The sequence below is a fragment of the Macrosteles quadrilineatus genome, unplaced genomic scaffold (assembly GCF_028750875.1).
Source record: "Macrosteles quadrilineatus isolate MER2022 unplaced genomic scaffold, UCM_ALF_1.0 Scaffold_1__1_contigs__length_201487025, whole genome shotgun sequence".
Taxonomy (NCBI): Eukaryota; Metazoa; Arthropoda; class Insecta; order Hemiptera; family Cicadellidae; genus Macrosteles; species Macrosteles quadrilineatus.
The window spans coordinates 161303199-161321374 of NW_026542594.1; the positions used below are offsets into that span (position 1 = coordinate 161303199).

At 33.8% G+C, this 18176-nt stretch overlaps 1 protein-coding gene across 1 annotated transcript in view; it reads left to right on the forward strand.

Annotated features, from left to right (window-relative positions):
• Nucleotides 1–17504: 17504 nt before the first annotated feature.
• Nucleotides 17505–18176, forward strand: part of LOC129002095 (thyrotropin receptor-like) — a 43607-nt gene continuing 42935 nt past the window's right edge. Inside the window, exon 1 of the mRNA XM_054429635.1 lies at nucleotides 17505–17575. Coding sequence (XP_054285610.1) covers nucleotides 17505–17575 — 71 coding nt within the window. The remainder of the gene's footprint in view (nucleotides 17576–18176) is intronic.

Consider the following 18176-nt stretch of genomic DNA (forward strand, 5'->3'; position numbering starts at 1 on the left):
CAACACTTCGAGAATTTTATTTTCTATATCCACAACAGTTTTAGGAATTTTAGACTTCTCGTTTGGCTAAATCCAACTAAAGCTAGTTTGTATAAAAACACTAATCACCGTTTGGAAAGCTTTATAATTAGTTTTGCAATCCTAGTTTTCCACTCACAGCTACATTTTTATATCTGATATGTATGTCGACTTAAAAAAAAATAATGGAAACAATATCAACGACTGACGTTAGTGGATAGGATCAGCAAACCGAAATAATCATAACATTTTAATTGTATACCATCTCACCAACCGACCAATATTTTCTTACTACTATCCTCTTGTAAGAAGAATATTTTTAACGTTTCCGTTCCGAGTTTATTCCACTTCGACTACTTAGGAGGTTCCACCCAAACTGTTAACCACGTAAACATGGTCTACAAAAAAGAACCTCCTGGCATTATTAAAGTGTTTATCGAGTTGAAGTAAACTGTAAAATATTCACAAAGATCCAAACTATGGACTGGCTGGGCTGAAACTTTCTATTTGTTTGTTTAAGTATTTACAAAATCATTTTGAAAATCCGTAAATTAGTCTTTTTTTACCTACGATTAGTTATTTTTTACTTTTTGTAAATAAAAAAGTACTTAATACTTTTTTGTTATTTTTTATTTTTATTTACTTCTAAATAATAGTTAAACATTATTTTTGCTCCACCCACGGCAAGCTCCAATATGTTAAGAGCACAAAAGAACACAATCACTGGAAACAAATTAGTTTTAGAGTGTTGAGAGCTTGTACCATAGATGCATGTTCAGGAACATTAGCATGTTTAGTGGCCACCTTGAATTGACCGGGTAGAACACCCTTAAGATTTTGCCCTGTAAAGTCTTCATCCTTTAAAATTTTGACATATAAAAACAAAATATGAGTTAAGTTTAATTCTTGTAATTAAAACTAAAACTGTGACAAACAAAATAAACTAACTGTTTCTCACTTTTAAAGGCAATTACATTTACCCAAAAGTATGGGTTGTTGATATATTTTTGTGTGTATTAAGTTCACACCTCATATTACTTTGGATTTTAGAATTTATTTATCACATTAAATCTAATTGGAGTTCGATTCGGGTATCACGTGTATGGTAGGGTAGAGGTGGGGGTAGGGGGTTGCCGATACCACCCCCAGACCGACTATTCAGTGCGCCACAACACCGCCAACATGATCATGCTGCTGTGCCTCATGCTTCTATGTCGGTATGTCCTCATGTCTCAGTGTGGGTCGACTTTTATATTTCATCTTCTAAAAATTTAAAAAAAAATTATTATTAGAGAATTAATTATATTTTCACATACCAAAAGTTGTTTGGGGTGTTTCTACCATAGATTTCTTTTTATTCGAGTAGTATTTCATTGGGTAATTTGCCTGTAGAAACTATATCATAATTACCAAGTGAGTTGTGACTATTTTAGTTCTCTGTGAAAACTGTGCCACTGGTTTTAGAAGTTTTAAACAACATTTGGTTGAGAAACATAAAATATTGGTAACGTAAAAATTGTAAGTAAAAATACTGTCCCTTGAAAAGTATATCCTCTAAATATGATTTTAAAACATAATAGAACAGAAATTTCTATTAGGATATTTACGTTATATACACGTATAGTGTATGTAATTAGCACGAATACTTTAACAGACCTGGTATGGATCATAAACATAAACAAATTATGTTACTGACCCGAAAGTAAACATTATTTAACATTGCTTCAATGTAACTGTCTGAACCATACGTGAATTTTTTGTTTTTTATTTTTAACGGTAACTAAGCGCTTTGCAGAAATATGTAAACTGAGGACTTAGAGGAGGTAAATATTAAGTCAATGATATTACTGATGTTCTCACAAAAACGATTAATTGTCCAGCTTGTAGTGCGTTTACTATAAAAATAACTAAATTGTCATGATATACAGTTTACTATTACTCAAAGTCACTTACCTATGCGTTTATAAAATTAAACATGTTGAACTGTTTATTTTATAAAATATGCGCCGTTATTGAAAAATGATAAATTCATAGAGAACTGTAAAATATTTGGTAAAATTAAAATTGAATTTTTTTCATACAAAAGTATTGTTAATAAATTTAAGGATTACATTGAAGCTATGATTAAAATGATTCAATTCTAGTTAAATAATATCGTTAAAAATTAATATATTTAAGATTATTATTTATATTTTTAAAAAATATTTTTATTAGAGTTCCATTTTTACTTTTGATGTATCTATGACGTTTTAATTTGAAACAAATTTAGACTAAGTTGATTATACAATCTAAAACAATCGACATTATTTACACTACACCTTTCTTCAATCTAATATTCACGGTCTAATAACGGTTTTGGGGTGTCTATGTGCAGTTTACTTTTCATTTGTATCGGCCAGAAAAATATTTGTTCTTTGAACACTGAGCCAAAATGAGGAAATGGGCGTAAATATTTCCTTTTCCTCGTGTAAATCCCTCTGTAAGATCCCAACTATCCTCAAACTGAGTCTTCATTACAATTAATTAAAGAGAATATTTAGACTTTTAGAGAAGAACACGACTAGTAGATTTGTTTAGTAATTACTGTGTAGAGGGATGTTTACTAGGTAAGGCAGCTTAAGAAAATATACGAACAATACTAATTTGTATATTATACATTTCGTGATTTATTTAGGCCTAACTTTTATGACCACCAGGTCGCATCTCTGCGACATCTCTGTTATGTTTGCTGAATTGTATTTTTGCCAATTAACATTACACAGTTTACATGGAGTAATGTGAACAAGTATTTTTGAAAGAAAATGACCAGGAATAAACAAATCAAAATTAACATTTATTTCCAAAAAGAAGATTACATTGGAAAACATAAACGTACATTTTCAGTGTGCCAAATAATCTTACTTACTATTGCACAAAATAAGATGTATAAATATAAACTTAGAAACAAATTGCAAAGAATTATAGGTTTCACAGAAAGAACTGTTTAATTTATAACATTAGGGGTAAAGCCTACATGGGCTGGAAGCCTGTGCGTAGGTTTGGTCGCTATCAAAGATTTACTTAATGTGTGTGTTTGAAAAACTAGAATTTAATAAAATGTTTATTTATATCAAAACTTAAAAAATGCAATAGTATTTTTTGTATGGAAGTTTTTCTGAAGCTGAGGAGTCAGTTTGGCAGTTTGAGGGATTAAAATGATTCGGAGGGCACGGACATAAATTAATTAGTTAATTAATACACAATAGTTAAGTAGTAAATTAATAGCTACTTAGGGAAACAAATAAAGTAAAGACAAATTAGGTACTCTAAATTTTTTTCAAAAAGTAATATCAAGTTTCAAAATAGGGTAACTATTGTGAAAGATTTCTTTTATCTAATGAGGCTGAAAACTTCGATCAATTTATAGGATTCAATTTGTCATAAGGTCATAAGTGAACAGCAATAGTATCTAAGAATAAAAGTCTTTTGTTGTCGCCGTTATTAAAGAGAAGAAAACTTTTACAACCTAGTTGATAGTAAAGTGGATAAACTACCTTTATAAGTCACTTTTTACATTTATTGTGTCATTCGCTTACTTTGATTAATTAAAAACATGACCTATAAAATATATTTACTATATATTTCGATATCATAATGCTCCTTTGTGCAATTTTAGTTATATACATATATACATATTTATTTACATATAAGAATTTGAATGGTTGGTGTTTTTGGCCTCTAGGGACCTCAAAACGGAAAAGTAAATCGGTCCCGGGTCCAGGTCTTACCATGAGTACTACGTTAATAGCTTGTTATTCGCTAACAGGTTTTTACTACATTTCGGGATCTGGAATCAAATTGTTTTTTTTTACATACAAGAGTACGTGCATTACACAAACCCAGCCGAAGTTGGGAAAACAAAAAAACAACAATCAGTAAAGATTTTCGATCACAAAAAGCGTCAAAAGACCTTTTTACTAATCGTAATGGAAAATGACCGCAATAACCTGTAGGCCCACTATTTTAATGTACTTCTGCAGCATGTCATTATTGTAGCTGTCATTAATTTGTCTTAAAAATGTAAGTGTAAATGATTACATCAGTTTTCTCAAGTAATGTGAGTTACCTAATTTATTCGCTCAAAGTAACAATCATCAATGTATGAAGTCTGAAACTAATCAAAGCCATGCATGTCAATTAATTACGCTTGATCAGACCTGATCATTTGATCAAACTGTGGTATAGTAATAAGCAGAAATGAATTAGGTTGTCGAACTATGTCAAGAAGTGAAACAAATTATTACCTTATATTGACTATAAGAAATGCCTAATGTGACTAACCATACAAATGCAGATTTCCTTTCTACCAATTTGTTTATAGATTTTAGCCAATGATGTGTACGCCCTTAGCTTTCTAATATATACAGTATACGTATGCAACTATGTAACTATTCAATGTAACTATGTTTTTATTTAACAAATAATATCGACATATCGATTTGAGTACTTGGTTTGAATAACTATTATTATATAGGGTTTCTCGTAAATATAAAAGTATCTGTTTCTTTATCTTCAATGTGACAGGTTATTTGAGCAATCGTCAATCGAATGTATCGATGTCAATCTTACCTTTGTCAATATTGAAGCGTCATCTTGGTAATATACTTGTATCTTCCTCAATACAATATCACATCGGTTTCCAAATAATCTTGTATTATTAGTTTATATTATGCTAATAACAACAGTGTAAATAATCTGTGATATAAGTTACAGTACATCCAACCTTTTCGGATACGTAGCACAGGTCATCCAGTAGCAAAAAACCCTCTGGGTGTAAACCACAAGTATGATGTTAAATTCTCATTCATGTAAAAGGAGTTAAAAAGCTAACTTCGTGAGTAATTATATTTTGTTGAATTAGGTGAAAGCTCAAAGAGAATGTTAAACTGACAGGAAAGATAAATGTGGACTTTATATTTTAAAATAATTTCATAATCAGCATTGTACGTGTAAATAAAAATGGCGTATTTTGAGTAAACAGTGTAAATAAATGTGTTGAAGTGATGGACGTATTTCTATTTATTTCCGTTTTATTTTTACATTCATAAATATATTTAATTTAGCAATCTTAGTATGTTCTTGGTAAATTTAAATTTTACTATGTACCATCATGTTATTTAAAATGTAGCAAACTTACTTATCACATCAAAAGATTAATTTTTGGGTAAAAATTAACAGCAAATATTAAATCTTTTAACTTAGTAATCTTACAAAACAACACATTATGAAAGTATAGAAAATACACATTAAAACTTACTTGTATAAAAATATTAAGTCAAATAACCACAATAATTATATTAAGTTCCCTTCCCTCAGACCAATAGCTTTATATCTACTACAGTAAATTTAACAAGCTGATGATTGCAGCCAGCCAGGATAAATCTTAGAAAGCCTCGACTTGCTACCTTTGTAAACATATAAACTGCCTCCAATTATATGGTATTTACAGTTTATTATAGTGTTCTCCCCCTTTGCATTATCACCATTTACAGCTGCCATATTCCTCCTTTTCTTACGATTCAATTATTTGCGTCTCTGGTGTACAAAAGCTTTGCTTTAGTATTGTTCATTATATTGATTGCGAGCTTTAAGCTGTAAAATTATCTATGTGCCAGTAATAATATACAGTCAATTTAAATGGAAATAGTAATGAGAGTACGGTTACGAGTCGATTGTAGATTAAATAGAATTTTCTCGAATCTCATCAATCTCATTGAATGGAGTTTAATGGAGCACGCTGACGTACGTTCAGGAATTGAATTTCACAATAGAAAACACTAATGGGCAACACAATGATTAAGAAGAGTGGATTTAAATTATTAAACTATATAATAGATTTGTACTAATAATCAGGATTAAAAAAAAATAATAGTTAATTGGACAAGATCCTTATTCGTAAAAACTATTTTATACATGGTCAATGGTACACCCTACTCAATGTCTTAAGAGATCAAAAGCTACAAAAGGTGGCATTTTTCCTGTCTTTTTACGAAGTAGTAAACCCACCAGGTAATCTGTTGAATATATCTCTAACCGTATTAACACGAACTCGAACTCAAACACTAACACAAACACAAAGTTTTGTTTTAATTTTTTTTTGCTAACTCACATTTTACAGGGTGGCTGAAAAGTAACTTGCACCTTAACTTTTGAACCAATTGAGATATTTGAAATTGGTTTGCGGCAACCTTCTTAGAAGTGAAGGCTACAATAATTATGGTTAATTTTGGAAATTTTGCCCTAAGGGGTTAGCGATTTTTGATTTCTTTATGTCAAGTTTTGTCAAGAGTTGTAAAATGATACCAAACTCGACTATACAAAATTTTAATTTTGAAAATTTTGAGCTACCCCCTACCACCAAAATTTCCAAAATCAACCATAATTATTGTAGACCCTCATTTCTAAGAAGGTTACCGAAAACTGATTTCAAATATCTCAAAAGGTTCAAAAGTTAAGGGGGGGTGCAAATTACTTTTCAGCCAACCTGTACATTTACAGAAGTAAGAACACAACATGGTTTTTAGAAAATCAAACTATAGCGAATAAAATCATACGAACACACAAAACAAAATATTATAGCATTTATAGTCAATTAAATAAAAAAAAGTTGAACTATGATTCGGGCAATCTCCGTGAATTGCAATGAAGTGAACTCGCAGCGCGCAGGTTACGAGCCCAAGACACAGCCAATACAGCAGGCCTGCACCTGAAGTTGATTAATCTCACGTGTTTAGTGTTCCTCGTTTTTCCTTTTGTGTCTTATATTTCGCCTTTTACTACCGAGTGTGCAATTTCATGGGTTATCGTTGTAAAAGTAAAATTTATCGTGTAAGTTAACTATATTTATTGTGAAACGAGCCTTTTCACTACATATAAATTTGATTGATTTTCTTGTCTTTTTGTATACGAAGAAAATTTTATACTCGGCAAAGCTTTAAACAAATTTTTTTTAAGGAAATGTTTGCCATTAGTGTTTTGGATATTTGTCTGTTTGTGTGTGTATATAACCATTTGTCAGACTCATATTGGATTTCGTGTGTAGTCAGTATAATGCGATGACACTAGTTATTCATTTTTGTTTACGGAATTTTTAAATGGCGTATTAAAACCCGCCAAATGCAGCAAATTCTTAATTTCTCAACAGATTTGCGTGGTGTAAGGGTTTTTTACTTAAAATCATACCACACCAATTTACTTTAAAATTCTGGTCTGCAAGTTAAAACAAGAAATATATCGTAAAACCGCTGGATGAAATATCGATATCAAGTTATTGCTTTATAAACTATATGGAAGTTGTTTAAAGCGGATAATTGATATTTTGGGATTAATTATTTCGAATAAGAGATAATTAAAATGTCAATTTTTTCATCAAATCGTATAAAGAAGTATATGTAAGTCATATCTTCATAGCCAAGAGAAGCAAACAATTATTCAGTTTCTTATTCATTTTACATTGTTTTCGTCATTAATTACGCAAATAAATCAAAAATCCTGGAAAGATCCTGTTGAAAACAACAAAAATCCCTAAATTTAAATAACCGAATCTTATGATTATATTTTTGACATTAATTATAACTTTAATTTTAAAACTAATTCACCATCTTTTTATTTGCCATATATAGTAATATATAGATAGCATCAATAAAATACGGATATAATAATGTAAATTGCATTTAAACTATCTATATTTGTTGTATTTCACATTTTGATATATTAATGTCAATTATTGGTTATAGACTACATCCAAATTTCAATTTGTGAATAACATGTATCATCAATTTCTCGTGACACATAATGTGTCCATTCAGCAAAGCACACATCATATTAAAGGGTCTCTTTCTGGGACAAATACAGATGTGGCAGATTAACAATTTTCGTTTTAATGGTAGTAATAATACGCTTAGGTTTTGGATGATGGGCTTTCTTTTTTGGTAGATGTGGTGATAATTACTTTCTCCCATTGTCTATTTTTCCTTACATATTTTCCCACACTGAGTTGAATTGACAAATCACCTTACAGAAAATAACTAGATAACTAGAGTTTCTAATTGTACCTTAAGAAAAATGTCCGAGGAATGCATGCCAAATAACTACTCTTTTTAATGAAAACACATTGTGCACTAATTATTTTTTAATTGTAAAAACATACCATTAGGTGCAGACCAATTAATTTTATTTTGCCTATTCACATTAACAGACGCTAACAGTGCCATACAATCCCAAACCTAAGGTACTAATTATTTTATAGTGTTTTAAGAAGGAGGTGAAGAGAATGGAATGGATGGGGGGGAGTGTAATGGATTGAGATGTTGTCAAACTAGTAGAGAGAGCTTTCTCAGGAAAGTCGTACACATTAGGAACGACATTTCGAGTGGTTTTTAGAATGGGTAATTGGTTAAAATATAAAATTTACACATAATACCACAGTATTTGTACAATGGTGTTACTCATTATAAATTATATTTTTCTCCATCAATTTGGTATGGCGAAAATAATCTTTAAGCATATAAACTCATGTTTAATTATTGTTATAACAAACTATGTTTTGTAATCTGATGTTGTAGTTGCTATTGTAGTGCAATTGTAGAATGAATTTAAGTTTAAAGTTAAAATATAATTATTTTCTGATATTCAACGTCATTCATAGAATAGTCATAAAATTATTGCCCTTGTATTAATTATACAAAAAAGATTTTAACATTACTCATATGATTAAAGGCTTAAGCCACCACACTTGACAGTCTCACGTGTACATAAGATGTATGTCCAGGGCCATCAGCAGCTTCAGCTCCAGTGACGACAGCTCAGAGTCGCTACTGCCACCACTGGACATCAGAGAGCACGGAGTAGGCTCGGGACTGTGTGAGAGCTGGACCCAGGGGGCACTACAGTGTATGTGATGTATGTCCAGGGCCGTCAGTAGCTCCAGCTCCAGTGTCGACAGCTCAGATTCGCTACTGCTACCATTGGACATCAGAGAGCAAGGAGCAGGCTCGGGGCTGTGTGAGAGCTGGACCTAGAGGGTACTACAGTGTATGTGATGTATGTCCAGGGCCATCAGCAGCTCCAGCTCCAGTGACGACAGCTCAGAGTCACTACTGCCACCACTGGACATCAGAGAGCACGGAGCAGGCTCGGGGCTTTGTGAGAGCTGGACCTAGGGGGTACTACAGTGTATGTGGTGTATGTCCAGGGCCATCAGCAGCTCCAGCTCCAGTGTCGACAGCTCAGAGTCGCTACTGCCGTCACTGGACATCAGAGAGCAAGGAGCAGGCTCGGGGCTGTGTGAGAGCTGGACCTAGGTGGTACTACAGTGTATGTGGTGTTTGTCCAGGGCCATCAGCAGCTCCAGCTCCAGTGACGACAGCTCAGAGTCGTTACTGCCACCACTGGACATCAGAGAGCAAGGATCAGGCTCGGGGCTGTGTGAGAGCTGGACCTAGGTGGTACTACAGTGTATGTGGTGTTTGTCAAGGGCCATCAGCAGCTCCAGCTCCAGTGACGACAGCTCAGAGTCGTTACTGCCACCACTGGACATCAGAGAGCAAGGATCAGGCTCGGGGCTGTGTGAGAGCTGGACCTAGGTGGTACTACAGTGTATGTGGTGTTTGTCCAGGGCCATCAGCAGCTCCAGCTCCAGTGACGACAGCTCAGAGTCGTTACTGCCACCACTGGACATCAGAGAGCACGGAGCAGGCTCGGGGCTGTGTGAGAGCTGGACCTAGAGGGTACTACAGTGTATGTGATGTATGTCCAGGGCCATCAGCAGCTCCAGCTCCAGTGACGACAGCTCAGATTCGCTACTGCTACCATTGGACATCAGAGAGCAAGGAGCAGGCTCGGGGCTGTGTGAGAGCTGGACCTAGAGGGTACTACAGTGTATGTGATGTATGTCCAGGGCCATCAGCAGCTCCAGCTCCAGTGACGACAGCTCAGAGTCGTTACTGCCACCACTGGACATCAGAGAGCACGGAGCAGGCTCGGGACTGTGTGAGAGCTGGACCCAGGGGGCACTACAGTGATGTATGTCACTATGTGATGTATGTCCAGGGCCATCAGCAGCTCCAGCTCCAGTGACGACAGCTCAGATTCGCTACTGCTACCACTGGACATCAGAGAGCACGGAGCAGGCTCGGGACTGTGTGAGAGCTGGACCCAGGGGGCACTACAGTGTATGTGATGTATGTCCAGGGCCATCAGCAGCTCCAGCTCCAGTGACGACAGCTCAGAGTCGTTACTGCCACCACTGGACATCAGAGAGCACGGAGCAGGCTCGGGGCTGTGTGAGAGTTGGACCGCCTCGCACGATCTGCAGGAGACTACGGACTGTCGATGTTCTGGGGATCGCCTCACTGAGCTGCCGAGGAATTTGTCTAATACAATCAGGCGACTGTAAGTATATCTTAAGATTTAAAAATAAATTTTCCAATATTTCATTAGAATTTCACCCTTTTACCATAAAAATGCATAATTGATTCATGAAAGTGATATTTTTTCACATCAGACCAGAAGATAAAATTGGCCTTTGTTTGGTGAGCAAGTCAAACACCATATCTTAACATCGTTCCTTTTGATCTCGACAGTTAAGAATTTTGAGGTTAAACTGAATTAAATACTAGTATTTATTCCCTTCCTTAAAACAAAATCAGAAGGAATGAGTCTTCTGTTTGTAGAAAAAAATCTCATCTAGTAATGCGTCCTTATAGCCTTGGTATGGTATAGCTATACTTCATCGTCACTTTGTTTTCACCAGTTTCTTATCGAGTTTTTCTCTTATCAGCTCTCCCTTATTACACCCAGAATCTACCTAAACCCAACGTGGCGTATTTGAAAAATAAAAGCTAGAAAAAAATTGGAAAAATTGGTTTAAAAATCTCACTACCAAAATGTGGTCAAACAAGCCATACATAGTTACGCCGGAGAGTGAAACTTAAAATGTTGGTAATTAACTATGCATAGGGTCAAGGTAGTGATTGGATATTCTGCACATCTAATTATTTTAATTTTAATTTTAGTGTATGATAAAAAGTTGGATTTTGCAAGGACGTGTAGAGGTCCAAAGAGTTAAATTAGACTATATTGATCTTAGGTTAAAGGTTTCAGACTGTATTGATTTGTCAAAAATGCAGTTCACCTCCAAGGTGCTTAACATATTTGCTTTGTGTATCGTTAAAATTTATCGTTGACTTCAAACTTGGTTGGAAACTTACATAACAAAGTTCATTTCATTTTAGAAGTCGCAGAAATTAATGGCAGACGGCCGGAAATTACGTCTTTCTTGTCTCTCTGGGGATTTGAACATGCGAGAGCTAAAGAAAGTTTAATTAAGGCTTAAATATTTTTAACTGGGTTCTTAGAGTTTTCCCCTAAGGGACTGAACGTGAGCTATTCACAGGATCTGTAGTTAGCTCTACTAAAATTACATTACAACCAGATTAGGTAGATGTTTGACAAATGTTGTATTTGGTTAGTAAACTTGCCTTGTAAAGACATCTTTATTGACATGAATTAACTCCAAACGACACGACGTTTACTTTTACGGAATAAAAATGGACATACCTGTTTATTATAATATTTAACAAATCACTAGTCAAATTTTGAAATCATACATATCAGTTTTTACAGGAAATATTCGATTATTGCATGACAAACTATAGTATTGTTCATAGCCTACAGGCCAAGAGATAAAACGTAAAAGTAATGAGTTGTCAGGTCTTTCTCACTATCATTATTAAGATTGAGGAAAGTATTATTCTTATTCGCTACAAACTATTTGTGATAGAAATTTGTTTGTTTATTTTAGATGTGGGATTGCGTTGAGTTGAGACTCTGTATGCTATGTATGGTTGTATATCGTTCACCGAAATGAAATACAAACGCCTTAGTTAAGAGTCCTTGGAGTGGTCATCTTGGATAATTTCAAACCGCCGCTGAAGAGTTAATTAATTATCATCCAAATATTTTTTCAGACACAAAAGTGATTATAGTGTATCAAGGACACTGTGAGATTATAAATGTTCGTTGTAGTTTTGAATTGTTTTCCAAGGGAGGTTATGGCCATCTTGGATTTGCCCGCCATATACAATGCTATGCCCAATGCTTTTTTTCAAAAAGCTGCTGAAGAGTAATTTGCCATATCTATATATATATTTTTTTAACCAAAGTGATTTAATTTTAATAGCTAGTGCAATGTAAAAATTAGAAATTTTTTTGTAGTTTTTTAATTGTTTTATGAGTCAGAACGTCTAGGCTCCAATGAATCTTAACTAACTTCGCTGATATGTGTCTTACATGAGATTTATTACAATATAAAGCCGGTCATGTAGGATCACATGTGGAAAATATTAGGGTACTAGGGATATCAGTGTATAATAGGAGGTATAGGTTAGGGTATATTAGGGATAATACACGTTATAAATAAATGAACCACGGAAACTTAGCTTACAACCAACCGTATTAGTTGTATCTGTAGTAAAAAAAATTGTGAAAACATGTTTAAATTGAGTGTACTATTTCTCATCAGATTTTCCAAGAAGATAAAAAGACTTTGATAGATGATGCACACAAAGCACAGTCAATTCCTCTCTAACTGTTAACTTTCTTATTGATTCTACTTTCACCTTGATATGAGGTAATAAGGATCAACATACTGCTTTAAACTATTGTTCCAAGGATGGTTTTATGATTAAATCAGGTTATTTATAGCCAATTTATGTACTAAAAGAGCTTAGAATTACTTTATTTGCAGTGCAACATGAGACATAAGATGTATTCACAATATTTTTAAAAGGTGCGTCGAAAATAAAATAAATTAATGTTAAACCTCACTATGGCTGACTATATTGGACTAAATATAATCTCAGTTAAATAATTACATTTACAAATGGTGACTATCCAGGTGTAAATTCGTAGGTAGCCCAAAACTGCATAATCAAGTGAAATAATTCTTCGTAAGTAAAAAAAATCAATAACCCACTAGCATTAGTTGAGAAGATTTTGGGACTTTATTTTTGATAAGATCTACGAGTAGTAACTCCAAGCTTCCGCATAATTCATCTTTGTACTGACTACATAAACCCACATTCCGCAATAAAGTATAGTTTTGAAGTGTTTACGGATTACTATGTTTAATTGGTAATCAATATTCCTCTATGGTGGTGCAAACTGTGTCCTGGAACAGATAATTATGTCATCACCTGCAAGGTTCAAAATAGCTACCTGTATTACAGTGTATAATCAACACAATAGCTGGTTTCTATGAAAAATAACATTGTAATATTTAAAATGTGTATACACAGGTAGGCTTGCAATGTAATATAAATCAGTGGAGATACATACACGCGTCAGTCAATTTCACACTCGGCGGGACGTGGGATAAATGTCACAATCAAAGGCCACTAAATTGCAAATCCTTCGGTTACCGAGCTACAAACTGGCTTTTTGAATTTTAAGCATTCTGCTGATATAATTTATGATTGGTTTGCATATTATATCGAATGCTATTACCGAGGCCATTAATGGATGCGCTCAATTTCCTTTAATCGTGTAATATACCTGCACGTGGACCAAGTGATTAAATATCACCGATTTTATAAACAGTAACTCATAAATACATTGATATAATTAATACACGAGGAGCTAAACGTATAAAGTTTCCAAGGTGAAGAAGAGAAATCAATCTGTTTCGTATTTCTTGATTTATTTTGATCCAAAGAATTGGAAAACCTAAAAAATGTTCTTTAATCAAACTAAAAAATCTTATCCTTGCAAGTGTTTTTTCTTTTAGTGAATTTCCCTATAGGGAAGTAGCTATTACCGTAGGTGGCACGGTAAGACTTAGGCCCGGGACCGATTTACTTTTTCATTTTGATGTCCCCAGAGGCCAAAAACACCATTCGTTCAAATTTGTATAAATATATATATATATATATATATATATATATATATATATATATATCCGTGAACGCGATAACTTGAGTATTTTTTTCCAATTTTGATGAAATTTGGTTGAAAGGTGTAAGGCGGGATAAACTTGAATGAGTTCGCAAACCAGCATGATCGGACCATGCAAACAGGGTTTTACTGGAAGTTTTATGGGGTAAAAATTGGGTTTTCTCATTTTTGACCCTCATAACAAAAAATTTTCCAATTTCTCCTTAGACATTTTTAAAGAGTCAAAAAAACAAATAATTTAGTAAATCTAAGTATTTTTGTAGAATTATTGGTTACGAAGAAAAAAACTTAATTTAAAATTCCGACGTCGTTCTAATGGAGAATATTGTAAAATGTTGTAGTTTGCTTGTTTATGGATATATTTTGATCCAACTTGGCAAATTTATTTATTTTATACTAAGCTATTAATATTTTACGAAAAACACACTTTATTAGTTTCCTTGTAGCAGCAAACCTAGGTACTCATTAATCCTAATGTTATTTAAATATATTTGATTGAAAATCAATTCAGAAAAATGGAAATTCGCTTAGTCGGCAGGTTTGCTGCGGCGAGGGTATTTTTATTTACAATTACTTAAAATCAATTAAAATTGATTGAGCGGATTTCACTATGGTAATTTCATAATTAATGTAATCTGCATGGTAGGAAGTTTTCCTATTTAAATGTTATATGGAAAGTATAATGGATGGCCATACGAGAGTTATATGCCATTAACTAAGATCAATCAAGTATATATCAAAATAATTACAAAATAAAAATAATAAAAAGGTTTACATTATTTTTAAAGTGTAAGCCTCATCCCGACCACCAGTAAATATATCTGTAATATGCTCATGTCACGTGGCATTTATTAAATATAAGAAGGAGCAGAAGATGAGTTTTCATCCGGTTTGTTTTCGTCTCCGAGTGCTGAATCATGTGTTTACCGTTCATATTTACTTTCAAGCCTCTGTCAAGTAATATGTTTTAGCGTATGTCTTCTAGAAGGAATTATGTTTATCCAACGTAAAAATACGAGTCTGTCATTCCCAGGTTGTCGTCATTGTAAAAGTGTTGATCTTTCCCACTCCATGCCGGTTGATACTTTTATAATAACTCAGGTGAAAAGATTGGTATTTTCTTATTTAATATATCTTGAACGATCTACATTGTGAAGCTCTTGTATTTGTGTGTTTGTTTCAGTACAGTAGCCAGAGCAGGTATTGTGAGGCCTTTGTATTTGTTTGTTTGTTTCAGTACAATAGCCACAGCAGGTATTGTGAGGCCTTTGTATTTGTTTGTTTGTTTCAGTACAGTAGCCAGAGCAGGTATTGTGAGGCCTTTGTATTTGTTTGTTTGTTTCAGTACAGTAGCCAGAGCAGGTATTGTGAGGCCTTCGTATTTGTTTGTTTGTTTCAGTACAGTAGCCAGAGCAGGTATTGTGAGGCCTTTGTATTTGTTTGATTGTTCCAGTACAGTAGCCAGAGCAGGTATTGTGAGGCCTTCGTATTTGTTTGTTTGTTTCAGTACAATAGCCAGAGCAGGTATTGTGAAGCCTTTGTATTTGTTTGTTTGTTTCAGTACAGTAGCCGGAGCAGGTATTGTGAGGCCTTTGTATTTGTTTGTTTGTTTCAGTACAATAGCCAGAGCAGGTATTGTGAGACCTTTGTATTTGTTTGTTTGTTTCAGTACAGTAGCCAGAGCAGGTATTGTGAGGCCTTTGTATTTGTTTGTTTGTTTCAGTACAGTAGCCAGAGCAGGTATTGTGAGGCCTTTGTATTTGTTTGTTTGTTTCAGTACAGTAGCCGGAGCAGGTATTGTGAGGCCTTTGTATTTGTTTGTTTGTTTCAGTACAATAGCCAGAGCAGGTATTGTGAGGCCTTTGTATTTGTTGGTTTGTTTCAGTACAGTAGCCAGAGTAGGTATTCTTAGGCCTTTGTATTTGTTTGTTTGTTTCAGTACAGTAGCCAGAGCAGGTATTGTGAGGCCTTTGTATTTGTTTGTTTGTTTCAGTACAATAGCCAGAGCAGGCATCGTCAGGTTAGCCGCTGACTCGCTAAAACGTCTCACCCTCACCCTCACTGACTTGTAAGTTGACTCTGTTGGTAATTGACCTAGGTAAATACAATAACGTTATACAGATACAATAAAAGCACCCTGTACTTAATAGCATTATTAGCTTATAAGTATGTTTATATGTATAAACTGAAATATACGATATTGGGCAGATCATCGATATCCGGTAACTCCAAAGACAATTTCTTCATTTTTAAATTTCAAAATCGCCCTCATCCAACACAGCAAAAGATCGGCTTGAGCTCAAGAATACTCAAAAGTATCATACTGCTCAAGAAGGTTCTCTTCTGAAGGATCAACTTTAAAACTTTAACATAGTTAGGGAAATTATATTACTGTAATTAAATGACAACAGGACATGTGAAGTGTTTTTTAACTCTCTAAAAATTATATTTTGGGTATAGATAACCTTGTCTTTCAACATCAAAATATTGTTGAAACTCCTACCAAATCCTCAACATAAAAGAAGAGGAATGGTGGTGGTTGTTGTTGTTGACTTATTATTCTTAATACCAAGTCTATTCTATGGGCGAGCCCTCTTTTATATTAGATACAGTTGTTTATTCACAGGTCATCAGTTTATTTTCCGGGCTTCTTTCCCTTCATACTAAGAGAGTAATAACGTATAATGTTATACCTTAGTTTAGTTAAATTGCAGGTTTTATAAGTTTGTGTAGGTTAGTTTACAAATATAAAAAAGGAATTACCAGTGCATGAAATACGATTAGTCTTATTTATTCAAAAAATAAAACTAGGAGTACGCTTTAAAGTCACGTATGAGAAAGAAGACTGTTCTATTCATACAAATTGGTTTTGATATGCACTTCGTTCCAATTATGAGTACTTCGTTCATTCGATTATGGAAAAACGTTATATTATTCAAAATAGTGTAAATGAGCTATAGCTGGTAATTGGTGGAATGTAGTTCAGAGAATACTACGGGTACTGCCAAATCACTCTTTATACTATTTAATCAACCGATACCACGAGTCTGTGGCCTGCAGCTTTTATCAACAGAAACCCGATCCAATGAATAGAAACATGAGTTTACAAACGGATAAGCTTTAAGACAGAAGTCAGTATTTGTATCCACCGTTTTGAAAAAAGATTTGGAACAAAACTAACTAACTTATTGTTGGTATAAGCAACAATGTAAATGTTTTTAATTGAAGTATGAATCCATGCAATATTGCAAGTAATAGTTAATTTCGGTAAGTATTCATTTAATAAATCTACAATGCTTAAGATATACCTTTTACTGTAGGGGTGGATCTATTTTACTATAGGGTGGACTATATTAAAAGTTTTTTTTTAAATATGGTCTTCTAAAGAGTTAAGAATCGTTCCCTTTAATCGTTCAATAATGCATGTTCCTTATATTATTCTGTTTCTTGAATTTGCATATAAAGATTTAACAACCTTGCCTTATTTCAGTTCTATGATAGATGTGTACCACTTGACAGAGCTTGAAGAGGGAGTGTTCAACAACCTAACTCAGCTTCAGGCAATGTAAGTATCAAGATATATTCCCTTTTAAGTAATTAATTCATTGAGTCTACAGCCTCTGATATCTAGGCTACTTTCTTGACAAGGATTGCTTGATTTTGTAATACATGATTTACAATCAGGAATATCAGTAGATACTGGGTGTCTAAGAACAGAAAGCTTAAGAACAGGCAGACTTTTTTATGTTAAAAAACTACTAATTTTGAAATGCAGTGGAAACTTAAATCTATGGTTTCCCTTGTACTCACTTTATTTGGAGAAGTTATTAAATAAGAGTATAATTTGTTTAAATACAAGTATAAATACAAAATCCGATTGATATTCGTTATAGATCATGTGAATATTGTTATGTCTGCATTCATACGACTAGCATCTATTGGACAAGATCTTGTACTTATTTATTTTAAATTGTATCTTTCTATTTTTTTAGTTCAGCTTTCGTGTCTTGGAACCTTAAGCCAATTTCCCGCCAACCACTGATGTGTTTAAGCTATATTGTTACTGACACGACCTAGTGGTTCGGAGCCCACCTAAGCTGTTGTCCCATCAAAGACATACAATAATATTATTTTCATTATTTATACATACATACAACGCAAAAGCT